This window comes from Leptopilina heterotoma, unplaced genomic scaffold (assembly GCF_015476425.1).
Source record: "Leptopilina heterotoma isolate Lh14 unplaced genomic scaffold, ASM1547642v1 Lhet_83, whole genome shotgun sequence".
Taxonomy (NCBI): Eukaryota; Metazoa; Arthropoda; class Insecta; order Hymenoptera; family Figitidae; genus Leptopilina; species Leptopilina heterotoma.
The window spans coordinates 1,267,824-1,295,653 of record NW_025111188.1 but is presented as its reverse complement, the minus strand read 5'-3'; the positions used below and the strand labels follow the sequence as shown (position 1 = coordinate 1,295,653).

General features: G+C 24.1%; 2 protein-coding genes across 8 annotated transcripts in view; one reads left to right on the top strand and one right to left on the bottom strand.

Moving 5' to 3' along the window:
- Positions 1–941: 941 nt before the first annotated feature.
- LOC122511503 (menin) lies at positions 942–10,540 on the top strand. 2 transcript variants are annotated; one of them, XM_043626787.1, is made up of 5 exons: positions 942–1,336; positions 1,420–1,986; positions 6,065–6,375; positions 6,520–6,659; positions 9,363–10,540. In XM_043626787.1, the coding sequence occupies exons 2-5, from the start codon at positions 1,422–1,424 to the stop codon at positions 10,174–10,176; spliced, it is 1,830 nt and encodes a 609-aa protein (XP_043482722.1). In that variant the 5' UTR covers positions 942–1,336; positions 1,420–1,421; the 3' UTR covers positions 10,177–10,540. The 2 variants fall into 2 exon arrangements, with proteins under 2 accessions (XP_043482722.1, XP_043482723.1); XM_043626788.1 differs by having other exon boundaries at positions 942–1,986.
- Positions 10,541–17,630: 7,090 nt separating this feature from the next.
- Positions 17,631–27,830, bottom strand: part of LOC122511502 (signal-induced proliferation-associated 1-like protein 2) — a 98,692-nt gene continuing 88,492 nt past the window's right edge. For 4 of the 6 annotated variants that reach the window (XM_043626783.1, XM_043626781.1, XM_043626785.1 and 1 more), the window contains 5 exons: positions 25,289–25,555; positions 23,635–24,799; positions 20,800–21,398; positions 20,527–20,733; positions 17,631–18,910 (listed from right to left, as the gene is read on the bottom strand). In XM_043626783.1, coding sequence (XP_043482718.1) covers positions 18,709–18,910; positions 20,527–20,733; positions 20,800–21,398; positions 23,635–24,799; positions 25,289–25,555 — 2,440 coding nt within the window. In that variant the 3' untranslated portion in view covers positions 17,631–18,708. The remainder of the gene's footprint in view (positions 18,911–20,526; positions 20,734–20,799; positions 21,399–23,634; positions 24,800–25,288; positions 25,556–27,830) is intronic. The other 2 variants (XM_043626784.1, XM_043626786.1) reach the window with 1 other exon arrangement.

Below are 27,830 nucleotides of genomic sequence, written 5' to 3'. Positions count from 1 at the left end.
TAATTGAATTACTGCGAAAAATTTTATTAAAATCTTTAAAAAGAATTGAATTTCTGTAAAATATGTTTGTTATTTTTGAAAATAATTGAATTCCTTATATGAATTTTCATAAACATTGTTTTAAATAATTAATTTTTTTTTCAAAAGTAATAAATATTATAAAAATTTTATTTTAAATAATGGAATTCTTCTGGAAAACTTTATTTGTGAAAATATTTTAATTTTTCGATTAATTAATTTAAAATAGTATTTAAAATAATTGCAATTCTTCGATGAATTTTATTATTTATGAAAATAATTGAATTCTTGCTTATAGAATTTTATCAAACATTTTTTTAAGAAATTGAATTTCCATGAAAAATATGATTAATAGTGAAAGTAATTGAATTGTGAAGAATTGTATAAAAATTTTGTTAAATAATTGATTTATTCGAAATTTTTTTGAAAATGATATTCTCAATTAATTAAAATGAAAATAATTGAATTTTGGATCGTATTTTATCAATTTTTTTTAAATAATTGAATGCTTTTGCAAAAATTTTATGAAAATAATTGAATTTCGAATATTTTTTGAAAATAATTGAATCGTTCTAAAGAATTTGATTATAATTTTTGAAAATAATTGAATTTTGGAGAAGAATTTTATTATTTATAATAATAATTGAAAATTCGACAAGAATTTTCAAAAATTTTTTAGCATAATTGATGTAGATGAGTACGAAGCTTGTAAACGTAATAAATATTAACAAAATTGGGTCAATTTAAACAAATGTCCGCGCAGATTTTTTTTTTTTTTGTTTCAAGGGGTAAAAAAAATATTTTCGACAAACAATAAACCTGGGAATTTCCCCTACTTTGAAATTCTCTCGAATTTTCCCCGTATGACGAATCAGCTCCCCAGAAAAGAGAAATGTACCTACTGCGCAGAAAAAAAGCAAACGACAACGACGTTTTAGTTGTATACGTGACTTCGAACGTACTGCATGTTGTGAAGCGTTTTCTATAAAGACAAGAATATAAATTTTTAAATTTCCAGTATTTTTAATTTTTTTAATTCAACTTTCTTTCTCTTTTTTTTTGACCTTAAATTAAGTACAAATGAAATCCAAATTAAATTGGACTGATAAAGTGAATTTTTGTGAAGTGTAAAAGTGGAACCAGTGGGAACCTCTTTTAAAAAAGAGGTTAGAAAATGCTCTTGAGTAGCGGCGCGCCGCTCTCGAGTGTTTCATTTTCATCATCGACGATGTTATTCATCGAAATCCACAACGTGGTGCATTTAATCAAGTTGAAAAGTCGCACCACTAATTAAATCACAAATTCAGTGTTATTCAAAGTAAGATTTTTTTGTCTTAAAAAATAATGAAAATTTGAAAATAAAATTTTAATTTTACCATTTAAAAACACCTGCCAAAAAAGACATGGCGGGTTTTAGAGATGAGGACAAGGCTCTTTTTCCACTGCAAAGTATATCGTCGATTGTACAAATTTTTCAAAATCAATTGGAAAATAGCTCGGAGCCTGATCTTGCATTACTTTCTATTCTGGTTGGTGCGGTTGAAAATTCATTAACCTGCAATCGTACATTTACATCGCAAGACTCGATTGTTTATGATGAGCCAAAATTGCCAACTGTGGAATTTCACATTGCCGAGGCATTATATGCAAAATTTCAGGCGGTCATTAAAGGTGCTGTTGATTTAACGGTTTTTGATACAAAATATGCAACAAGAGAATTGGTTAAGAAAGTGTCAGACGTTATATGGAATTCGTTGACGAGAAGCTACTACAAGGACAGAGCACATCTTCAGAGTCTTTATAGTTATTTGACGGCGAATAAACTCGATTGTTTTGGAGTTGCTTTTGCTGTTGTTGCAGGATGTCAGGTATTGGGTTTTAAGGACGTGCATTTGGCAATGTCGGAGGATCATGCATGGGTCGTCTACGGGGAGGATGGTAACGAAACAGCTGAAGTCACCTGGCATGGTAAGTTTACATTTTTACAACTCAAGAATTTTTTAAATAGCGAAAAAATATTCTTAATTGAGGCTCCGGATCTTAAAAGGGCACTTGCAGCATTGATTTAAAAAAAATGGTAAAAGTGCCCTTTTAAGATCCAGAGCCTCAATTCTAATGGTTAAGCATGATTTTTCGATAATCAAATATTAAGTATTTAAAATTTTTCTGGCCTAAACATCTTATAAGATGTTTTTAGTCACTTTTAAGATACTGAATATAACTTAAGTTTTAAGTAACTTTGTAGTCACTTAAAGTTTGTTAAAAACATCAAGTTTAAAACATCTTATAAGATATTTAAACCAGAGATATCTTAATATAACATATTTAGACCAGAGACATTTTAATCAGGGCTCAAAACAGTGAAAGTATTTAAAAATACTAAAATACGGACTTTACGGACCGAAAATTAAAAATTAGGAACCAATTACTGGCAGAAAATAATATAACCAGTTCGAGTCAAATAAGAGAATATTTTACTTTAAACTATAAATTAAATTTTTTCATAACTATAAAATATGAAGATATCGATCAATCCAAGACTTCAATTACTCGGAGTAATCAATTTTTTGTATTATTAAAATAATTAAATGTTTGCGTAGAATTTTATTAAAAATTGTTTTTAAATAATTGAATTCTTTTGGAAATTTTCATTAAAATAGTAGACATTGAAAATGATATTGAATTTATAAAATTTTTTGAAAATAATTGAAATTTTGACAACAAAATACCAATAATACCGATAAATGAAAATTAAGAAGAAAAGTACGATGAAACCAGATAATTTTGAATCTCTAAAAGTACAGAAAACAATTTACTAATCAAAACAAAGAAATAAGATTACTATACTATAACTACTACACAAGAACTATACTTCACCACTTTACTATTATACTTTACTTCTTTACCATAAAGAATAGAAGATCAAATCGTAAACAAACTCTGACAACACGAAAGTAAACTCAACACTGAGAAAAAATATTTTTTTAATCCAAAAAGATGCAGTCAACAAAAAAAAATATGTTTTGAATTCAACATATTTTATAATTCAATTAAATTTTTATCGAATCAAACTTATTATGTATTAAATCAAAATAATTATATTTAATTCAAAAATAATTTTTTTTTTTTGATTGTATAACAAAGTTTAAATTTTGAAAATTCCAATTAAATTCTTTTTGAAGAATTTCTTTGAATTTTTTTTTTAAATAATGGACTTTCTTTAATAAGTTTAATTAAAAATTTTGAAAATAATTGAAATTGAACATTTAATTATTATAATTGAATTTTCGTAATGATTTTTCGTTATTTATGAAAACAATTGAATTTTATTAAAGAAAGAAATTAAATTAATTAATTAATTTAATTAATTAATTAAGAAATTAAAGAATTTTATTAAAATTTCTGAAAATAATTGAATTTTGTCAAGAATTTTTATTAAAATTTTTGAAAATAATTGAATTCCAGTAAAGAACTTTATTATCAGAGAAAATAATAATTTAATTCTTACGAAGAATGTTATTATTTATGAAAATAATTGAATTCTTGCGAAGAATTTTTGAAAATCAACTTTTGAAGAATTATAATTGCAAATTTTAAAAATAATTAAATTCTTAATAAATTTTAATGAAAAATCTTCAAGTGTTAATTTAAAAATGAAAATTAATGAAAAATTATATTAAAATATTTTAGAAAAAAGAAATTCTTAGAATTTTTTCATTCTAATTTAAAATTTTTTTAATTATTTCAATATATTTTTATTTACATAATTATTTCAAACAATTTAAATACACTTAAAAAAATAATTGAATTTCACAAAAGAATTTTGGTATTTTTGAAGATAATTGAAATTTTTGAACATAATTGGATTTTTTGCGAAGAATTTGATTACTTTTAAAAATAATTGAACTCTTGTTATAAATTTTTATTATTTATGCAAAAAATTGAATTTTGCTAAGAATTTTAATAAAATTCCTGAAGATATTTGAATTTTGCCAAGTATTTTAATATAATTCCTGAAAATAATTGAATTTTGCCAAGAATTTTATTAAAATTTTGAAAATAATTGAATTTTGCCAAGAATTTTATTAAAATTTTGAAAATAATTGAATTCCGGCTAAGAATTTTATTTCTTATTTATACCAAAAATTTTATTAAAATTTTTGAAAATAATAATCGAATTTTAATTATTTTTAATACAATTTAATGGAATTGCTCGAAAAATGTAATTTTTCTTTAAAAAAAACTTATTAAAATTCGTCAAAGAAATTCAATTATCTTAAAAAGTTTTGTTATAATTTATTTATTAGAATTTAAGTATTATTTTTGATTCATTTTTAATTAAATTTCTTGAAAGAATTAAATTAATTTCAAAAATTTTGTTACTAAAATTCTTTATTAGAATTGAATTTTAAGAAACATTGAATTATTCAAAAAATTATTTTTTTTTTGTATTTAAATAATTGAATTCTTGTAGAATTTTCTAATAAAAATTGATTTAAAGGAATAATTTAAATTCGTAAAACTGAATTCAATTATTTTCAAAAGTAATAAAATTCATCGTAAAAATTCAATTATATTCAAAAATATAAAAAAATTCTCGTCTAAGTTTCAATTAACTTTAAAAATAATTAAATTTTTCTCCAAAATTCAATTATTTTCAAAATTTTTCCTCAATTCAATTATTTTTAATATCTATTTTAATAAAATTTTTTGAAGGCATTCAATTATCTGAAAAAAAATTGATAAAATTCGACGAAATCATTTAATTATTTTCGTAAGCAATAAAAATTTTACAGGAATTCAATTATTTACAAATTGTTTACAAATTTCGTCGCAAATCAATTATTCTCATAAATATAAAAATTTTTACAGGATTTCAATTATTTTCGTAAATAACCAAATATTTATCATAAGAATTTAATTATTTTCAAAAGTAATAAAATTCTTAGCAGAAATTCGATTTTTTTCAAGAATTATTTAAAAATTCTCGTCAAAATTTCAATTATCTTTATAAATAGCAAAATTCTTTGTCGAAATTCAATTATATTCAAACATTTTTTCTTGATTCAATGATATTTAATATCCAAAATTTTAATAATAATTCCCAAAAGAATTCAATTATTTAGAAACATTTATTAAAATTCGTCAAAATAATTCAATTATTTAAAAATTTATTGATAAAAAGTTATGTATAAGAATTTAATTTTAATTCAAATATTCAATAAATTATTTATTTTTCTATTTAAATAATTGAATTCTAGTAGTATTTTCTACTAAAAATTGATTTTCATTTTATAAAAATGAATTTCAGTTCAAATTTTAGATAATAATTGAATATTAAAAGCAATATAGCGTGAATTTTTGAGAAGTAATGAAATATTGAAATTAATTTTTTTGAAGAAGTTGAATTAAATTTTTTTTTTATATTATTTGAAGTTTTTATTTTCGAATATATATATATTTAATTGAAGAATTTACGTATAATTAAAAATAGTAAAATTGAATATTGTAAACAAATGAATTTAAAGATTGTCAGAAAACTTTTTCGAAAATTATTAAAAATAATTAAAGAAGAATTTTAGTTAAAAATTCTAGAAAAAAAAGAACTTTTTCGAGAATTATTAAAAATAATTAAAGAAGAATTTTAGTTAAAAATTCTAGAAAATAATAATTGAATTGAAATGATGAAAATAATTTTGAAGAAGTTACAATAACAATATTCTTATAATATAAAATAATGATTTTATCACTCGGTTAACTTTAATGATTATAAAAAATGTAATTTATAGTTTTAAGTAAAATGTTCTCTTATTTGTCTCGAATTGGTTATATTTTTGTCAATAATAATTGGTCCGTAAATGGGTCTAATTTTTAATTTTTGGTCCGTAAAGTCCATATTATTTTGAAATACTTTGACTGAATCGAGCCCTGTGTGTATTCCTGAAAGTGGAACGTTTTAGGGCCCTTTCTTTCATATACGTTTTATGATATTAAAATTTGGAGCAAGCTGATTGCGTGAAGTAACATCTGCCTTCTTTGTTCTTAGGGAAAGGAAACGAAGACAAACGTGGACAGCCAGTGGAAGCAGGTGTGGCGTCTCGATCGTGGTTATATGTTAACGGCCAAGCTGTAATATGCAATCGAGCAATGGAAGTTGCAACGATTGTGTCGGCGATAAATCCTAGTCTTAGCGCGACTGCAGACGCTGCTGAAGTTGCATTATTGCAGCAGGAATTATTATGGTTACTCTACGATTTGGGACATCTCGCCAAATATCCAATGGCTCTTGGCAATTTGGGTGACCTTGAAGAAGCAGCGCCTACACCCGGAAGACCGCCTGCAATTGACCTCTTTCAGGTCCGTTACTTTTTTCCACTTTCATTTCCTAAAGTGTGTCTCTCTCGCCCTTTTTTTGCGACTTGACTTGATTTCTTGCGCAAACTGCCGAGAGAGAGACCTTATTATTATTATTTTTATCAACACTGTTGTTTGCCTTTTTAGGAAGCTATTCGATCCGCAAGAAAGTATTATGGCAACGCACACGTTTATCCCTACACTTATCAAGGTGGATACCTTTATCGTCATGGTTTGCACTCCGAGGCTCTTTCTTCCTGGGCGGATGCTGCAGACGTATTAAGAAAGTAAGAATTACCAAAAAAAATACTTTCTTCTACTTCAGAAGAAAAGGTTGTCACGCAACCTAGAAATCTGGAAAACCAGGAAATGTCAGGGAATTTTATTTATTTATTTATTTATGTTATAAATTTTTTTAATATATATTTAATTAGATAATTATTAAGAATAATGGATTTATAGAAGAATTTTACTTAAAAACACTAAAAGAAATTGAATTTTGGACCAGTTACAAATTTTTGCAGGAATTCAATTATTACAATCGAAAGTAATAAAATTCTTATCACAAAATTCAATTATGTTCAAAGTTTACAAAAAACTTTCGACAAAATCCCATTTATTTTCTTTGTAAATAAAAAAATTCTTCAAAATTCAATTATTTAAAAAAAAAATTTTTTTAATCTAGTCAAAATTGCAATTATTTTTAGAAATAATAAAATTCTTCTCCAAAATTCAATTATTTTCAAAAATTTTAATAAATTTCTTGACAAATTTCAATTATTTTCAAAAATTTTAATAAATTTCTTGACAAATTTCAATTATTTTCAAAAATTTTAATAAAATTATTCGCAAAATTCAATTATTTTTCGGAGTTTTAATAAAATTTTTTGCAAAATTAAATTATTTTCATAAATAACCAAAATTCATCACAAGAATTCAATTATTGTTAAAAGTACTAGAATTCTTCTGAGAAATTCAAGTATTTTAAAAAAATAATAAAATTCTTCACAAAAACTCAATTATTTTCATAAATATACAAATTCATTTCAGGGATTCAATTATATTTCCTAAAGTAATAAAATTCTTCGCAGAAATTCAATTATGTTCAAAAATTATTAAAAATTCATGTCAAAATTGCAATTATCTTTAGAAATAATAAAATTCTTCTCCGAAATTTAATTATTTTCAAAAATTTTAATAAAAGTATTCGCAAAATTCAATTATTTTCATAAATAACCAAAATTCATCACAAGAATTCAATTATTTTTAAAAGTACTAGAATTCTCCGGAGAAATTCAAGTATTTTTAAAAATTAATAAAATTCTTCACAAAAACTCAATTATTTTCATAAATATTCAAATTCATATCAGGGATTCAATTATATTTTCAAAAGCAATAAAATTCTTCGCTGAAATTCAATTAAGTTCAAAAGTTATTAAAAATTCATGTCAAAATTTCAATTATCTTTAAAAAAAAAAAATAATTAAATTCTTCTCCGAAATTCAATTATTTTCAAAAATTTCCCTCAATTCAATGATTTTCAATATTTTCTACTTTAATCAAATTTGACAAAAAATAAAGAATTCAATTATTTAAACAAAATTTTAATAAAATTCTACGCAAACATTAAATATTTTCATAAATAATAAAATTCTTTTTAGGAATTCAATTATTATTTTCATAAATAATAAAACTCATCTTGAAAAAAAAACTTATTTAAATTCATCAAAGAAATTTAATTATCTTAAAAAGCTTTGCTTTAATTTATTTATTGGAATTTAAGTATTATTTTCAATTCATTTTTAATTAAATTTTCTTAAAAGAATTAAATTATTCTAAAAAATTTTAATAAAATTCTTCGTAGAAAATTAATTAGTTTCAATAATTTGTCAGAATTTAATTATTTTTAATATCTACTATTTCAATAAACTTTCACAAAAGAATTTAATTATTTAAAGAGAAATATGAATAAAATTCGTCTGAAGAATTGCAAGTTTTTTTTAAAAGTAATAAAATTATTCACAGAAATTCAATTCTTATGGTAAAAAATTTACAAAAATTTTCGTCAAAATATCAATTATCTTTATAAATAATAAGATTCTCTAAAATAATAAAAATTTCATAGGAATTCAATTATTTACAAATTTTTTTATTTATGAAAATAATTGAATGATTGCGACGAAATTTATAAAAAATTTGTAATTTGAATTCCTGTAAAATTTTTATTATTTATGAAAAAATTAAATGTTTTCGTAGAATTTTATCAAAATTTTTTATATATAATTGAATTCTTTTAGAAAATTTTTTTTAAATAGTAAATATTGAAAATCATTGAATTGAGGTAAAATTTTAAAAGTAATTGAACTTTCACCAAGAATTTTGTTAAATTTTTTTGAAATAATTGAATTTTTGGAGAAGAATTTTATTATTTCTAAAGATAATTGAAATTTTGTCGAGAATTTTTCTTATATTTTTGAATATAATGGAACTTCTACAATGAATTTTATTACTTTTGAAAATAATTGAATCCCTGAAATGAATTTGAATATTTATGAAAATAATTGAATTTGTATGAAATTTGAATTGTTTTTGAAAATAATTTAATTTCTGCGAAGAATTCTATTACTTTTAGAAATAATTGAATTCATGTAATGAATTTTGGTTATTTTTGAAAACAATTGAATTTTGCAAAGAATTTTATTAAAACTCCTGAAAATTATTGAATTGCAAGGAATTATTTTTAAATTTATCAAGATTTTGTCAGGAAATCAAGGGAAAAAGGAAATAAAATTTTTGTGGCAACCAGGATTGAGTAATAGATAAAATTTGTAAAAACTTATTACAGTTATTTAATTTGGTAAAATATGTATGTAGTTTTAAAAACCTGGGAAAACTCCGTTTTTTAACCTGGAAAACCTGGAAAAGTCAGGGAATTTGAAATGAACAAAAGAGTGGCTTTATTTATTTACTTCTATTTTCTTTTATTCCAGATACGATTACTCCAGAGACGATGGGGAAATTTACAAAGAACTTCTAGAAATCGCCAACGAACTGATACCACACGCTGTCAGGGCCGATGAACGTCTCCTCCGTCAGCCCCGATGTTTCGCTCACCTTCTACGTTTCTACGACGGCATTTGTCAATGGGAGGAGGGTGCGAACACTCCCGTTTTGCATATCGGCTGGGCACGTCCTCTAGTTAACACAATATCAAAATTCGACGCCAGTATTCGAGCACAAGTTGTCATTGAATGCTACGAAACGGAGACAAAAATCGAAGACGAAAATGTGCATAAAAAAGAAACGAGTCCCGACGAGACACTCAATAATAACAATAATAATTATTACAAGACAAAAGAAAAGGGCAATACGGCTCGTGATTTAATCAAAAGTTTAGAATCGAAAGTACCAGCAACACCGGCACCGACACATCCCAGTATTCAGGCATTAACAGCGGCGTGTAGCGAGAAAATACTCAACAGGGATTATCTTCTGCAGGGCGATGGCGAACCATTTGTCGCGCCACCTGAATTGACAATAAATTCGGCGCCTTCGACATCAACGCAGGAATCGACCGTTGCCGCCGAGGAGATTGTCGACGATCCTGAGAATGAGAAGCCAAAGATAACGCTCTACAGTCAAAAAATGAAGGGTCTCAAGGATTTACTTCTTGCCGAGAAGCTCAACACTCATGCTATTTCATTGCAATTAACAGCGCAGAGTCAAGTTCAAATTGGTAAGAAAACGAGAAGCGGTGATGAAATTGGTATTAATCAACGACCAAAGAGAACACGTCGTGATTAATATCCCTTAAATTTTGCCAGGAGGAAAGAAAAACAAAATTAGAAATCCAATTAAAAACTTGGAGGTAATTTGATATTTTTAGTCTTTGAAAATCACAATGAGAATTTTGTCAAACGTATACGATTCCCTTTCTTTAGAAAAACAAAAAATTCTCCAGAGTTATTTCCAAAAGGCACACTTTTCGTTTTTGTTTTTCCGAGATTTGAGATTTGAAAAAATCCGAGATTTGTTTTTCTCCGTAGGCACATATTTGAGATTTTCTGAGCCAGTAACAGAAGCGATATATTTATCGTTAGATCGATAAGTTATTTAGAGTAGTTTTGAAAGAAAAAAGAACATTTTTGTAGAAAAGTATATACAAAAACAAAAAGAAAAAAAAAATTATTAAAGCTGACGTTTGCGATTTTTTTTTTCAAAAAACGAGAGTCAAAATTACTAATTTATTGAATTTGTTTTCATTCGAGAAAATTTCGTTGAATTAACAGAAAATAATTCGTTCTCTCGTTTAGAGAAAAAAGTTTTCGGAAATTTTTGCATGATTCGTAACGTTCTAATTGTTTGGGCTCGAACCAGGTCCGTAAATTATAATTTCAATTCTGTTGAAATTAGTTTACAATTTTTAATACATATTTAATATTATTTCACAAATTTTAACCCAATTCGAGAATTCAATTATCTTGATAAATATCAAAGTTCCTTCTAGAAATTCAATTATTTTCGGGAGTTTTAATAAAATTCTTTGTAAAATTCAATTTTATTTTCAAAATAACCAAAATTCATCGCATGAATTCAATTATTTTTAAAATTCCAGTCAAGATTTTAATTATCTTTAGAAATAGCAAAACAATTCAATTATTTACAAAAGATTTGGATAAAATTCTACAGAAACATTTAATTATTTTCCTAAATAATAAAATTTTCATAGAAATTCAATTATTTTCATAAATAATAAAAATTTCATAAGAATTAAATTAATTTAAATCGAATTTGCATAAATTTTTTCGAAAAATATTAGTTATTCAAAATTTTTTTAATAAAATTCTTGGCAGTAATTCAATTATTTTCATAAATATTCAAATTCATTTCAGGAATTCAATTATTTTCAAAAGTAATAAAATTCATCGTAAAAATTCAATTATATTCAAAAATATAAAAAAATTCTCGTCTAAGTTTCAATTATCTTTAAAAATAATTAAATTTTTCTCCAAAATTCAATTATTTTCAAAAATTTTCCTCAATTCAATTATTTTTAATATCTATTTTAATAAAATTTTTTGAAGGCATTCAATTATTTAAAAAAAATTGATAAAATTCGACGAAAACATTTAATTATTTTCGTAAGGAATAAAAATTTTACAGAAATTCAATTATTTACAAATTGTTTATAAATTTCGTCGCAATTATTCAATTATTTTCATAAATATAAAAATTTTCACAGTGTTTCAATTATTTTCGTAAATAACCAAATATTTATCATAAGAATTTAATTATTTTCAAAAGTAATAAAATTCTTAGCAGAAATTCAATTTTTTTCAAGAATTGTTTAAAAATTATCGTTAAAATTTCAATTATCTTTATAAATAGCAAAATAGCAAAATAATAATAATAGCAAATAATAGCAAAATTTCTTCTTCGCCGAAATTCAATTATATTCAAAATTTTTTCTTAATTCAATGATTTTTAATATACACAACTTTAATAATAATTCCCAAAAGAATTCAATTATTTAGAAACATTTATTAAAATTCGTCAAAAGAATTCAATTATTGAAAAATTTGTTGATAAAAAATTATGTATAAGAATTTAATTTTAATTCAATTATTCAATAAATTATTTATTTTTCTATTTAAATAATTGAATTCTAGTAGAATTTTCTACTAAAAATTGATTTTCATTTCATAAAAATGAATTTCAGTTCAAATTTTAGATAATAATTGAATATTAAAAGCAATATAGCGTGAATTTTTAGAAATAATTGAATTTTGAAATTAATTTTTTTGAAGAAGTTGAATTGAATTTTTTTTATATTATTTGAAGTTTTTATTTTCGAATATATATTTAATTGAAGAATTTACGAATAATTAAAAAGAATAAAATTTAATATTGTAAACAAATAAATTTGAAAATTATCAAAGAACTTTTTCGAAAATTGTTAAAAATAATTAAAGAAGAATTTTAGTCAAAAATTCTTGAAAAGAATAATTGAATTAAAAGGATGGGAATAATTTTGAAGAAGTTACAGTAACAATATTCTGATAATATAAAATAATGATTTTATCACTGGGTAGTCTTTTATTATTATAAAACATGAAGAAATCGATGACTTCGAGTCGAAGACTCGGATTTATCGATATCTTCATGTTTTGTAGAATTTATGAAAAAAATTTATAGTTTTAAGTAAAATGTTCTCTTATTTGACTTGGACTGGTTATATTTTTTTGTCAGTAATTAGTCCGTAATTTTTAATTTTTGGTCCGTAAAGTCCCTATTTTTAAATACATTTTTAAATTTACTGGTTCGAGCCCTGAATTGTGGATCTAATTTCTTTTATTCCCAAGAATGAAAGTTTAGATCCGCCTAATGGTTATTTATTTCTCGCAGAATAGTTTATATATTTTATATCGACATAGTCGATTATTTTTCTGTCTTCATGTATTTTATATCTACTATACTTGTTGCACTTTTGCTTATTTATTGAAAAAAAAAATTATTTTTATCTCCAGTGATTTATAAATATTGCAAACTTTATAAATTGCAAAATTTATTGCGATTAACAAAGTTGTCGTTAATGTTTTTTTTTTAAATAACATTTAAAAAAAAGGAATATGTAGTTGAATATTAGAATGACGCTTTTAAAAATCTAGTTAGAGAAACAACATTCCACTCCCTTAGGTGGTGTAAATTTTAAGTTTTACCTAAAGTATCTTAAAAAGCATTAAATGCTTTGCTTATTTTTATAACTATTTATTTACAGAGTAATTATTTTAATTATTAATTTTTATTTCTAAGTCGATTCTATATTTCGTGTGTCGAGAGAAAATACGTCGTGTTTTTTTTATGTTTGTTTCAAAATTTTATTTTTGTGTGTGTGTTTTCGTGTATATTTTTGAAATATTTTAAAAATATTTCAGATTTCTATTTTTCAATTTTTTTTAAATATATATTTATATAGAGAGAGAAATTTATAACATTTATAACATTTATAACAATTTAAAAAAAAACTATTTTATCTAATATATTCTCTAATTTTAACAAGTCTTGATTTTAAAAGTTTAGGGACAAAATTTCTCTTGAACACTTTTGTTTTTGCAATTTTAACTATTTTTCCTTGAGTATTAAATTAACTCGAGTGTATCAATTACTGTGTTTTAATTTTGTAGAAATGTTTCCAAATTTGGCAATTATGGCGAAATCTGAAAAAAAATTTACTACATATAAAGTTTTTATTTTATTAATAAAATTGTTACACTTGAGTTTTTACTCAAAATCCTTTTTTTTATGGAAGCTTCCAAAAATGGAGAAAAAAGATAAATTTACGAAAAATGAAAGAAAAATAAACAGTGGAATATTGTAATGTTAAAATGGAGCAGGGTAAAAAATATTATAATTTTAATTGCCACGATTGCAATCGGGCTTGCCATTGAAAAGTAGTCGACGATTTAATAATTAAGGTCGTTTATCGTTATATTTCAAAAGAGGCCCGTTGAAAAAAAAATATATATACATATATGTAATCACAAAATTAATTCATGAATTAAAATTAATTAAAATCAATAATTTTAACTGACAATAGAAAAATATTTCAGGAACAGTGCATTTTCATTTTTAATTACAATTTAAATTGTTGAAAAAAAAATTTTTGAATCTTAATAAAAAAAAAAATACATTCTACGCAAAAACGAAATTTCATGAATATTATATATGTGTATATATATTATTATATATATAAAAATAAATATATATGAATGGTTTGTTGTAGGATAGGTTTGTTAAAAGGATTGAAGATAATATTTGCGAATGAAATATAAATTGGTCCGACGATCATGTATAAAAAAAAAGAAGGGCGCTATCTTACTGTGATGCTGAATATATTATTACGTATTAATATTCTAGTAATAACGAATTTGCAAAAAAAAAAAAAAGGTGACGGGACACGAAAAATACTTTCAAATATCAGAGGAGAATTTTTTTTGTCTCATCCCTCTTCCTCAGCCATAAATACGATGAAATTGCCAAGAGATGTAATTTGATGTGAAAATTAACGTCACTTTCGTTCATCGTTAATTCTTTCACATGAATATTTTTTTCTTAATTTGAAAAATTAAAAATAGAAATTGAAAAAAATTTTTTTTCCTAATTTCTATTTTTAATTTTTTTCCCTAATTTTCTTGTTTTATTTTTTTTTAATTATTTCCTAATTTTTCCTAATTTTCATTTATGGAAAAAAATTTTCCCTTCCAAAAAGTAATTTAATTTCAATGTCGATCCAATTTTGCAGAAAATTTCCAATTAAAAAAAGAAAATTAGAAAAAATATTCAGAAGAAAATAGGAAATAATTAAATTATAGTTAAATTAATTATTTCCCATTTTCTTCTGAATATTTTTACTAAATTTTCTTTCTTGAAATCCGATTTAGCAAAAGAATCATTTTTTTTATTTCTCAAGAAATAGAATTCAAAAAATTCGAAACTTCGTTAAAATTCACATCACACTTCTCCTCGTTTATCGAAAGTTGGTGAATAACGCATGAAAAAAAAAAGAAAACAGGAAATTGTCATTCGTCAGGAGAAAATAAAACGAATGTAGTGATTGTAAAAAAAAAACCAGAGAAGAAATTATGATTTTCGAGCAAATTTTCAAAAAAAAAAAATAAAGCTTGAAAATAAAAATTGAAAAAAAACGTTATATTATCGATAGGATTCAGAAAAAAAACAGAAATGTTTAAAGTTGTAATAATTGCGAGAGAGAGAGAGAGAGAGAAAGAGAGAGTTTGAATATTGTATGAAGAACAGTATTTTTGTATTAGGACTGATAATTCGAATCTATTAATTGTAGTGTAATTTTTTGTTCCTCATTTTATCTGGAAAATATTGACAATATTAAATTTTCAATTTTCAATGTTTTCCGATAAAAATATTCGAGGATATCTCGTGAAATTTTAATATATTATATATATATTTAGGCGTGAACACAGTGATTTTCGATTTTCTTGGAGAGAAAAATCAGAAAGAGATAAAAAAAAAATAACAATTTTAAAATATAGTTAAATGTTAAATAAGATAATCTTTCTCCGTAAATCAGGCTCCTTTTATCGCCTAAGCAATTTTCTCTATTCAAATAAATATATAGGAAACTTTACAATAAGAAATGGAGTGACAAAATTTTCCCGAAAAAAGAATTTACTAATTTTGAAAATTTATTTTTGTGAATTAAAAAAATCGAAAATTTGGTTTTTTTCCGACAGAAAAAAAATTTAATTCAAATAAATATTTACTTAAATTAGATAATTTTTATTTATCAGTAAAATAATAAATAAAATAATGAAAAAGACCCGATTAGTCGGTAGTTTTTTATTTTTTTAATTATTTTCCTAATAATTATAAATATTTGCTCCAAAAACTGGAATATAGAATTTAATTGACTTAAATAAAAATCTAAAAATTATTTTATTCAATCAAATATTTATTTGATTCAAATCATTTTCTTTCAGTTAAATTATTTTTTTAATTAATTAACATTAATTAACATTTCTGTTTAGAAATTTTATTTTCTAAATTTGTATTAGAACTGAAAAAATTGTTACTAAAAGATTTTTTATCCTTTTGTCACTCCTCGAATCGGAAAGTAATTTTCTTTTTACAGATAAAATACCGTTATTTCTTTACTACAATTTTTCCATTCAATTAAGCTTTAATTCCTATGCTTCACTCAAGGGGCAATATTAATTGCAATTAATTCTCTTTTTCTAATTTAATTTTCATTTTGAAAATTGCTTCCAATTTCTGTGGCTTTTTTTTCGCTTGTTTTTATTTTATATACGTTTTTCTCTTTTGGAAAGACTTGAAAACAGTTGCGTGTTTGCTGCTTCCAGAAGTATTCAATAATTTTTTTTTATAATTCTTTATCAAATAAAGTACATTAAAATACTGATAAATTAGATAACTTTAGAAGTTATAAATACAGAATTTATCCTCATGTTAAATGTTGTGCCTATGTTTTTAAAACTTTTAAAGAAAAAAAACTTTTAAAACAAAAAAAAAATGTTTGTAAAGGAAAAGCAATTTTCATGCGCAAGCACGTATCTGAAAAATTCCTATTATTGTAGAATTTTTAAGTTTTCTCCTCAATAAGCACAAATAGAAGTGATTTCAATCGTTTATTCAATAGGAAAAAAAATTCGCCCTTTATGTGTGTCAACAATTTAACGCAAAGAAAAAATTTCCTTTTGTCGAATAAATTGTAAATAGGGAAACATTTACATTCTTCTGAATCAGCCAAGGGATTTATTTATTTATTATCCTATCTTGAATAATTTAAATAATATGCGAAGAAAAATTCTAACGATAAATTGTCGATGCACTTTTTTTCTGTAAGGGGGAATTTTTACCGAGATTTTTTCGACTATTATAAAAATAAGAATGTATAAGATTTTCATGAAAATGAATCTACTTCCACGGGGCATATTAAATTAGAATTATAAGAAGCTATTAGAGTGATAAGTTGTTCGCTTTTTTTTAAAAGAAAGAAAAAAAAACTGTACTTAAGTGAAGACGAAATGAAAACTTGATTACGAGCTGCACCAGTGATACGTTAATTATACAGATCATTGTCATTAAAAACCCCTTTATCGATTACATTCTATTCACAACTTGAAATTATCAATCAACTTTTATTTGATTTTTTTTCGAAAAGAAATTTAATGAAAATTATTCATGTAAATAAAGGCACTAATAATATTTATTTGTTTTTCTAACTTTCAATTTTTCTTCGTTTGGTGTGCTATGAGTAACGAATAGAGTGTAATTGCAATTATTATCATTGTTAACTTGACAGAACAGTGAGTTGTAAAAGGCATCATCACAATGTCCTGTTTTTCAGTGGATTTACAATAAAATATTTTATTCTATCTCGTTTTGCTGTTGATTTATATTCTTCATTCCTTAGAAATAATTTCAATTTAAAATATATTTCTTGAGCATTGGAAAAAATTCGGAAATAAAAATTAAAGTTTTGAATTATTTTATTATTTCAAGAAAAATAGGATTGAATTTTGAAACAACTTTTGAAATTTTTAGAAATAGTAAAATTTAAAAAATTCATTACATTGAAATCATTTGAAATATTTTAATTCCTGTAGACAAAATAAATACCTAGCTATTTAAATATTTATTTTAAAAAAGTTATTCACTTTTGAATGTAATTAAGAAATTATAAAAAAATTGAGTCAAGATTATTTTGTTATAAAATACTTTTGCTTTTATTAATTAATGATTGAGGACGAATAAATAGTCTATTTATACAAACGTCGTACATTAGATTTTTATTTATAAATCTAACATATATTTTGTGACAAGGCTTTATATAGAAGAAACATTTTCTTCAATTTTTTTATATATATATAAACTGAAGATTATAAGTGTTATTTCGAAATTCTTATATATTTCAATAATAATACGTTTAAATTTGTTATTAATATAAAACGTAATAAATTACAGAACGGTTAAAAATTGATATACATATATAATGTGATAATAACAATAATATTTGGTCATTTGTTTATTAATGTTTCAAAGTTTAAAGAATTGTAGATTATAAGTTACAAATTGTCTCTTTTCTTTTCGTTTTCATTCTTTTTTCGTGTAAAGAAATGTCTGCATTTTTTCACGAAATATAACAACGATGGTAACTTATTTTACGATTCTTCAATTCTAATTATAGTTATCTTTAGTCTTACTTCTAAATTATAAATTTTTAGAAATAATATTTTACAAAAAATATTTAATTTGTCAAATTTTTTAGTAAGAAATGAAAAAGAAATATTTTTTCCCTCCAATAAAAATGTGAAATAATTCTTTCGCGATGAAAATAGTTCGCGAATTTTTATTTCTTTTATACATTATCTATATTTTTTGTTTTGTTTTTGAAAATAAAAAGTAACTAATACTGCATTGAATCCTATGTTATAGAAAATACACTTTTTTTTCAAAAAACGTTTTCCAAATAGTTTTTCGAGCCTCTATTTTTAATCTCGAGGGCTTAAATTAAGTTTGAGACAAACTTTTTTTTTCTTCAAAGAATTAGAAAAATTGGTTTTTCTACGCTTGAGAATTATTTTTTTTTGTTTTCAATTAGTGAATTGAAATAATAGAAACGCTGAATAATAAACGTTGAAAGAGAGATAGAGAGAGAGAGAGAGAGAGAGAATTTAAAGAAATTCATAACTATTACTAATTTATATCTGATAATAAATTCTAATAGTGTGATATTTAAGAGAGAAAAAAAAATTGTGGAAAAGGTTCGAGAGTATTTTTCTACTGATGATCTATATTTTGAAAGAACCATTCAGTGAAGAGTCGTAATTGTTGAGCAGCCGCGTGACTTTCGTCTTGGAGTCTGCGATTTTCGTCTCGTAAACGACGCACCTCGTCTTCTAATGAGAGTCGTCGACGAGTTTCCCTAGCCATTCGCAATTCCAATGTTGAAAGATGACTATGCAAATCCGAGACTTCATTCCTAGGGAAATTAATGAGAAAAATTAGATTAAAACGGCGAAAATAATTTACAAAAAGAAAATGTGGCTTGCTTCGAATAAAAGGTACCTTAGAGGTGCCTTTCTTCGTAGCGTTTTCACATATTCTCAGGGTTGCCACAAAAATTTAATTTCGTTTTCTCCTGACTTTTCCCTAAATTCCAAACAAAATTATTTTCATCATTTCAATTCAATTATTATTTTCTAGAATTTTCAACTAAAATTCTTAATTAAATCAATTACTTTTAATAATTTTTATTTTTTAAAAAAGTTCCTTGAAAATTTTCAAATTGAATTGTAAACAAATCAATTTTACGAAATTTTGATAATTCAGAAATTTTTCAATTAAATATATTATAGAAAATAAAATCTTCACATAAATTCAAGAAAATTTAAATTAAACTTTCAAAAAAGAAAGAAGAATTGTTAGTTAAAAGTAAGAAAAACTCAATTTTTCAAATATTTTAATTTGAAACCTTTTTAGAATTCAATTATTTCTAAAAATTCTATATTCTATAAAAATAATTGAATTTTTGTGAAGAATCTATTTAAATAATTCATTTTTTTCGAAAATATTAGGAAGATACTGTTTTAAATAATTGAATTCCTGTGAAAATTTTTTTTATTTATGAAAACAATTGGATTTTGGAGAAGAAATGTATTAAAATTTTTGAAAATAATTGAATTTTGGAGAAGAATTTTAAGGTTTATAAAGATAATTAAAATTTTTTTTAATTGAAAAAGAATTTGTTTATGTATGAAAACAATTGGATTTTAGAGAAGAAAAGTATTAAAATTTTTGAAATATTAGGAAAATTCTGTTTTAAATAATTGAATTCCTGTGAAAATTTTTTTATTTATGAAAATAATTGAATTTTGAAGAAGAAATTTATGATAATTTTTGAAAATAATTGAGTTTTGGAAAAGAATTTTAATATTTTTAAAGATAATTGTAATTTTGACGAGGAACTTTTTTAATTGAAAAAGAATTTGTAAAAAAAATTTGTAAATAATGAATATTTATGAAAATAAATACATGTTTGAATTTCATCAAAATTTTTTTTTAAATTATTGAATTCTTTTTGAAAATTTAATGAAAATAATAGATTTTGAAAATTTATGCAAATTCTATTTTAAATAATTTAATTATTGGCAAATTTTTATTATTTATGAAAATAATTGAATTTTTGCGTATTAGAATCATATTAAAAGTTTTTTCAAATATGTAATTGAATTTTTTTGGGAAATTTTATTAAAACTATCAGATATTGAAAATCATTGAATACAGAAAAATTTTTGAAAATAATTGAAATTTTGCTTTGAATTTAAAAAAGATTTTTGAAAATAATTGGATTTCTTGTAAGAATTCTATTACTTTTATAATAATTGAATTAATGTGATGAATTTTAGTTATTTATGAAAATAATTTAATTTTGTAAAGAAGTTTATTAAAACTCTTGAAAATAATTGAATTTCTTTAATTTACAACTTCTGCAATATTCCCTGACAAATTCTACTTTCCCTCACTTCTTCCTGAATTCCCTGACTTTTATGACTTGCGGCAACTCTGATTATATTTTTTAGCTTCATATTTACTAACGTTGAATTGTTGCCATCAATAATTCTCTCCTCGGGCCAATCTTGACAGTGTTTCGTCACTTTCGCACTGGGATCCAAATGATTAGGCCAACCGTTCGCTTCATTTTCCAACTGTATTTTCGCATCTCTTATGGCAGCTAAAGTGCTTGGGGGTTTCGTTATTGTATGCGGAGTCTTCGTCACTCTCGGCGACAATCTAAAAGAAACACTATCAATTAACTACAATAAATAATAATTTTGTTCTTCTTCTAGAAATTAAGAGTTGAATAATTACCGTTCTTCCTTCGTCATTTTATTCTCACTCGGCGCAGGACTCGAAGCTGTACTCGCATTTGAAATAACAGTCGCTGGCCTCGCCATTGTGAGTATAACTTCGGAGGCATTTCCATTTTCCTGTCCATTTCGCTCCAAAACGCTGAGAGTCGATGTACTGTTCCCACACAAATTTTCCCTCGATCTACATCGATTTTGAATTTCGAGAATATTATTATTCACCTTGTTGTTTGTATTTTGATTGTTAGCAGGAAAATTATTGTTCACAATTTGATTGTCGTCGGAAATAAAATCGGGATTAATCAGTTTCATTAGATCCTCCTGAAGTGTACTCGATGTTAAATTCGCTGAGTTTCTGTAGGAATTTCTAGCACCAGGTTTAGGGCGTGGACTCTGATTTCTTGAACCGCCACTTGACGGTGTTAAGTTTCCGGTTCTGTGTTTATTTGCACGTCGCATTCTTGGTGAAACGCTGCCCGAACCGTTTGATAATTCGTCCTCACTGGGAAGCGTCGATATGTCCGTGGCATTGCCATCGGTGACTCTCATTTCCGGAGGGAGACTCGTGATGAAATCTTTTGGTCTGTACTCGATGCACACCTGAAAAGAAAAAAAATTTCATTTTTATTGAACTCATTCCGCTTTGACAAAAATGCCACAAAAATTGAATTTCGTTTTTCCCTGACTTTTCCCTGACCCTGAAGAATATTCTGATTCACTCTAAAAATTATTTGATACTCAAAAAAATGTTCTATTACATTTATTTACAAAAAATTTAATTATATTCAAAATTATTTCACGAAAGAATAAAATTTTTAATAATATTTTTCGAAAAAATTCAATTATTTTCTAAAGTTTTAATAATTCCTTCGAAACAATTCAATTATATTTATAAATAGGAAAATTCTTTGCAAAAATTCAATTATTTTAAAAAAAATCCCACGAACGAATTCAATTTTTTCCTAATTCGTTATAAAATTTGTCAAAAGAATTCAATTACTTTCTAAAATTTTCATAAAATCTAATAATTATATGTTTAATATCAATTTTTAACAAACACGATTATTTTGAAAACTTGAAACAAATTGTTCATAAAATTCAATTATTTTCAAAATTTTTAATTAAAATTATAAAAAAACACCATTATTTAAAAAAAATTCAATAAAATTCTTCAAAAAGAATTAAATTAGAATTTTCAAAAATTTTAACAAAATTCTTCGCGAGAATTCAATTATTTTCCAAAATAATAAAATTCCTCAAAGGAATTCTTCTTCTCAAAATTCAATTATTTCTAAAAATTCACGCTATAATGTTTTTAATATATTCAATTATAATTTTAAATTTTAAGTGAAATTCATTTTTTAATCAATTTTTAGTAAAAAATTATTCGAGAATTCAATTATTTAAATACAAAAATAAATATTTATTTATAAATTTATAAAATAAATTGAATATTTATTAAAATTAAATTTTTATGAAGAATTTTATCAAAAATTTTTTAAAATATGTAATTATATTTTTTCGGCGAGATTTAAAAAAAATGTAAGAATAAATGCAATTTTCTATCATTTTATTTAAAAAAGGCAAAAAATAATTGAAATTCCGCGATAAGTTTTGTTATTTATGAAAATAATTGAATTCTTGCAATAAATTTTATTAAAAAGTTTTTTTAAAGAATTGAATTCCTGTGAAGAATTTTATTTGCGAAAGTAATTGAATTTCCGGAAAAAAATATTATTATTTATGAAAATAATTAATTTCTTGTGAAAAATTTCATTGAAATTTTTTTAAATAATTGGATTTCACAGAATTATTAAAACTTTTTGAAAATAATTAAATTCCATCAAGAAATTTCAGTAAAAAAATTGAAAATAACTGAAATCTTACGAAATTTTATTAATTTTTTTTTTAAATTATGGAATTCTTGTGAAAATGTTTATTTTAGAAAAGAATTGAATTCTTGGGATGAATTTTATAAAAATTTCATTAATAATTGAATTCCCATTAAAAAAATGTATTAAACTTGTGAAAATAATTGAAATCTTAAGAAGAATTTTATTGAAAATAATTGAATTGTATAGGAAAATTTTATTAAAATTTTGTCAACATTTTTTTTCATAATAGAATTTTTAAAAGAATATTTTATTTAAATTTTTGCAAAATAATTGAATTTCTCAGAACGATTTTTTTTTAATTCTCTGAATATATTTGAATTCTTTCAGGAAACTTCATTAAAAAATTGAAAAATAATTAAATTGATGGAAAGAATCTATAAAAAAATTTGGTAAGTAATTGAATTCCTGAGAAATTTGCATTTTAAAATTTTGTTTAAATAATTGAATTCTTTTATGAAATTTTATGAAAATAGCAGATACTGGAAAACATTTAATTGAGAATAATTTTTAAAAATAATTGAAATTTTGCCAAGAATTTTAAAAAGATTTTCGAAAATAATTAAACTTCTGTGAAAAATTCTATTAGTTTTGAAAATAATTGAATTTTACAAAGTATTTTTTTAAATTTCTGCAAATAATTGAATTTCTCTAAAGATTTTTGATATTTATGAAAATATGTAATTGAATCCCTGAAAAGAATTTTAATATTTACGAAAATAATTGAACTTGTAGAATCCAATTAATTTTGAAATTTTTATCAGGCAAGCGAAAAAGACACAAAAATTCTGAATTTTCTTATAAATTCTAAAAATTGAATTCTTTTTAATGCTTTTAATAAAAATCCCTGACTTTTCTGTTCTGTGGCAACTCTGTGAATCCGAAATTTCGAATATACAAAAAAAGGTCCCAAGATTTAAATTAAAAAAAATCTCTTTACTCACCTTATGCGGAACGGGTCTTTCCGACATTGTCGTCTTCAGACAAGTGACCTTATCCCCAACTTTAAATTCATGCGGTATTTCATGATACCGTTTAGTGTCACGCACGTGCTCATGATCTTCATGCTTCCCCTCCGCACTCTGTTGTTCATTAAACCTCAATTCATTTCTAATCAAATCAGATTCATATTTACTGCCCCGTCTCTCGTAGGTCTCTTCAAAATCATAACCAGTTCGCTTCTCCCGTTGTCTCACCACCTCCTCCTCGTGCTTCGTTCGTTTCTCCTCATAAATCTCATACTTTGAATTGCGATCCGCTTTCGTCTCATTGTTGTACTGCTCGTATTCATTGTATCGAATTAAATTATTATTACTCCCCGATTTGGCGACACTGTAACTGGAATTTTGGACCAAAGGCAGTGAAGTTGATACACCAAGTTTCTGATGCGAATGCAATTCATTCTTGTGAATTTCCCGCTGCGACGCGTAAGCACTCTCCTTTACTTCGTACTTTTCCTTTTGTTGCTTCACATAACTTTGGGAAATGTGCTCCGAATTTCGGTGCTCTTGATTACGAATTTCGTGATTGTGATTGTGATGAATTTCGTGACTTCGGGAATCGTTACGTCGCTCGACATTATTACGAGGATCGTGATTTCGAATTTCGTAGATACGATGCTCCTGATTGCGATGTTCTTGACTTCGAACGTCGGGACTGCGATGATCCTGATTTCGAACATCAGGACTGCGATGATCCTGATTTCGAACGTCGGGACTGCGATGATCCTGATTTCGAACATCAGGACTGCGATGATCCTGATTTCGAACATCAGGACTGCGATGATCCTGATTTCGAACGTCAGGACTGCGATGATCCTGATTTCGAACGTCGGGACTACGATGAGAATTCTCGAGTCGCTGGTAAGTTTCCTGTCGAATATTCTCCTGAAGTGCTCTCGGCGAAACGTAATTCGACTCTTTTGCAAAATGATCGTGATTGTGATGCCTCACTGAGTCGAGAAATTGCTTCCCCGTCGAGTAGTGTGATTCCTTCTTCAGACCCGGAGTACCTTTTGGAGTGCCGAGCTGGTAATTTTGCCTCGCTGGCAAAGGGGGTGGAGTCTCGTCCCGACGATGATCCTGATCCTGAGGCTCCAGGAGTTCATACCTTCAAAAAATTTGTCAATTTCCCTTTGTTAGTAAAATTTATTTTTTATTTTACTAAACATCATTTTTAACTTAAACTACAATTTGCATTTTTAAATGTGACGCGCTCTCAAGAAAAATTCTGTATTTTTACTCCAAAAATTATAAACGAGGTTTTTTTATTATATTTTTTATTTTATTATTTTTTTTGTTTATTATTTTTTATTATATTTTTATTATTATAAGTTTATTATTAATTTATTAAGAATCAACGTTTTTTTCGAGGACGTCACAAATAATGGCAATTTTGTTCAACGATCAACGGCTCTCTGAGCAGCAACAGATTTTTCGAAGCATTAACGCTCGAGGATGAATGTTTCACAATGAAGTAAAATAAAAAATTCCAAAAAAGAATTTTATGAGGTAACATTTTTTTATTTCTTCAGTATAAAATATTACAGAAAAAATGATTGAATTCTCAATTTCCTTTTTTGTTTCTGAGGAAACTCACCATCGATCGTCAGCGCTACTGTGTCCACTGCTGCTGCTGGTCATGGTTCCCTCCAGGGGAAACCGTGGATCGTTGAACGACCTCGAACTTGAACCGGTCCCGTAACCAGAACTGTTGCTCGATCTCGGAGGACTGAATGACCTGTCGTACCTCTTCTGCTGGGCAATTGTCGTCTGCTGCGTGGGTGTGTTTTCAGTGGTCGTTACGTTCTCATATTCACCCTCATAATTCCCCGATAAATATTGACATTTCTGTAAAGTGCAGCCTCTGCGAAAGAGCGAAAGAAAACGAATCAGTAACAGTTAATTAAAAAGTTACAATAAAAGTTAAAAATTTCCTTTGAAATAGTTTTTCCTTCCATTATAATATTTATAAAGAAAATAAAGAAAAATATAAAGAAATCGAAAAAAATTTCTTTATAAATTAAAAATTACCTACTTCAATAATTTCATGAAGAAGCCGAAAAAGCCGAAAAAAGGAGCAAAAACCTTCATGGAATTATCAAAATTCGGTCGAAAAAACAGTTCCTTCGTCAGAGTTGCCACAAAAAAATTAATTTTGTTTTTCTTTAACTTTTCTCTGATTTCCAGACAAAATTTTCACTTTTTCCCTGACCCTAAAGAATATTCTGCGATTATTAAATAAATATTTAATCATTATTACAACTCCATAAGAATTAAGATTTACAAAAAATTTCAAATTCAAACCTTTTTGCAATTCAACAACTTTTCAAAAAAAAATTAAATTATTTACAAAATTTTTAATAAAATCTTTCGCAAGAATTAATTATTTTCATAAAAAATAAAATTTTTCACAGAATTTCAATTATTTTTATTACAATTTTAAATTGATTCCTCGAAAAATGTAATTATTTTCAAAAATTTCTTGCACAGAATTTCAATTATTTAAAAAAATTTCTTTAAAAATTCGTTGCAAGAATTCAATTATTTTCCTAAAAAATAAAGATAAAAATAATAAAGATCATTGAAATCTTGACGAGAATTTATAAACAATTTTTAAAAATAATTAAATTTCTTCAAGGAATTTTATTAATTTTCGAAAATAATTGAATTCTTTTGATGAATATTGGTCATTTATGAAAATAATTGAACTTTGCGTCAAATTTTATCAAAATTTTTTAAAAATAATTGAATTCTTTTGGGAAAATTTATTAAAATAGTAGATATTGAAAAGCATTTAAATAAGAAAATTTTTTCTAAATAATTGAAATTTTGACACAAATTTTATTTAATTTTTTGAAAATAATTGAATTCTTCTGATATATTTTGATTATTTATAAAAATAATTCAATTTCGTAAAGAATTTTATCAAAATTCGAGCAAATAATTGAATTTTGCACAGAATTTTATAAAAATTTCTGAAAATAATTGAATTTTGCAAAGAATTTTATTAAAATTCCTGAAAATAATTGAATTTCTAGGACGAATTTCTATATTTTTTAACAGGATTTCATTTACTTAAAAGAAATGTAATAAAATTCGTTGCAAAAATTGAATTATTTCCGTAAATAATAAAATTCGATTAAAATTGTATTAAAAATAATTGAAATTCTGCAATGAGTTCTATTATTTATGAAAATAATTGAATTTTTGCAAAAAATAGAAAAAGTTTCAAACAATTGATTTTATTCAAAAAAATTTATGCAAATTCTATTTTTAATAATTGAATTTCGTTGAAATTTTCATTATTTTAGAAAATAATTGAATATTTGTGTAGAATTTTGTAGAAATTGTTTTTAAATAATCGAATTCATTGGAAAAATAATTGAAATTTTGCCATGAATTTTATTACTTTCGAAAATAATTGAATTTTTGTGATGAATATTGTTATTTATGAAAATAATTGACTTCCTCTGAATGGTTTTAGTACTTAAGAAAAAAATTAAATTCCTGAAAGGAATTTTAAAATTTATAAAAATAATTTAATTACTTATTGGAAGATTTTAATGCTAAATTTTAAAACATCTGATTTTTTTCGAAAAAATATATGCAAACTATTTTAAATAATTGAATGTTTGTGTAAAATTTTATCAAATTTTTTGTTTAATTTTTTAATTTAATTTTAATTTTTTGTTTAATATTAAAATTTTTGAAAATAATTGAATTTTGGAGAAGAATTTATTTAATTTTAAAAATAATTGAAATTTTGACGAGAGTTTTTTTTTCAATTTTTAAACACAATTGAATTTCTGCGAAAAATTTTATTACTTTTGAAAATAATTGAATTTCTGCAATTACATATTTGTAACTTCTCCAAAATTCAATTTTTTCCAGTAAAAATTTCCAGAAAAATTTTATTACTTTTGAAAATAATTGAATTTCTGCAATTACATATTTGTAACTTCTCCAAAATTCAATTTTTTCCAGTAAAAATTTCCAGAAAAATTTTATTACTTTTGAAAATAATTGAATTTCTGCAATCATTTGTATCTTCTCCAAAATTCAATTTTTTTCCAGTACTCTAATAAAAATCCCTGACTTTTCCCTGAATTCCCTAATTTTTTCCCTGTCCTGTAGCAACT

Excerpts from the sequence above, each read along its gene's own strand:
- LOC122511503 (XM_043626787.1), top strand. The coding sequence starts at position 1,422 with ATGGCGGGTTTTAGAGATGAGGACAAGGCTCTTTTTCCACTGCAAAGT. Across the intron at positions 6,376-6,519 it reads CTGCAATTGACCTCTTTCAG|GAAGCTATTCGATCCGCAAG; the intron begins GTCCGTTACTTT and ends TTGCCTTTTTAG. Across the intron at positions 6,660-9,362 it reads GCTGCAGACGTATTAAGAAA|ATACGATTACTCCAGAGACG; the intron begins GTAAGAATTACC and ends CTTTTATTCCAG.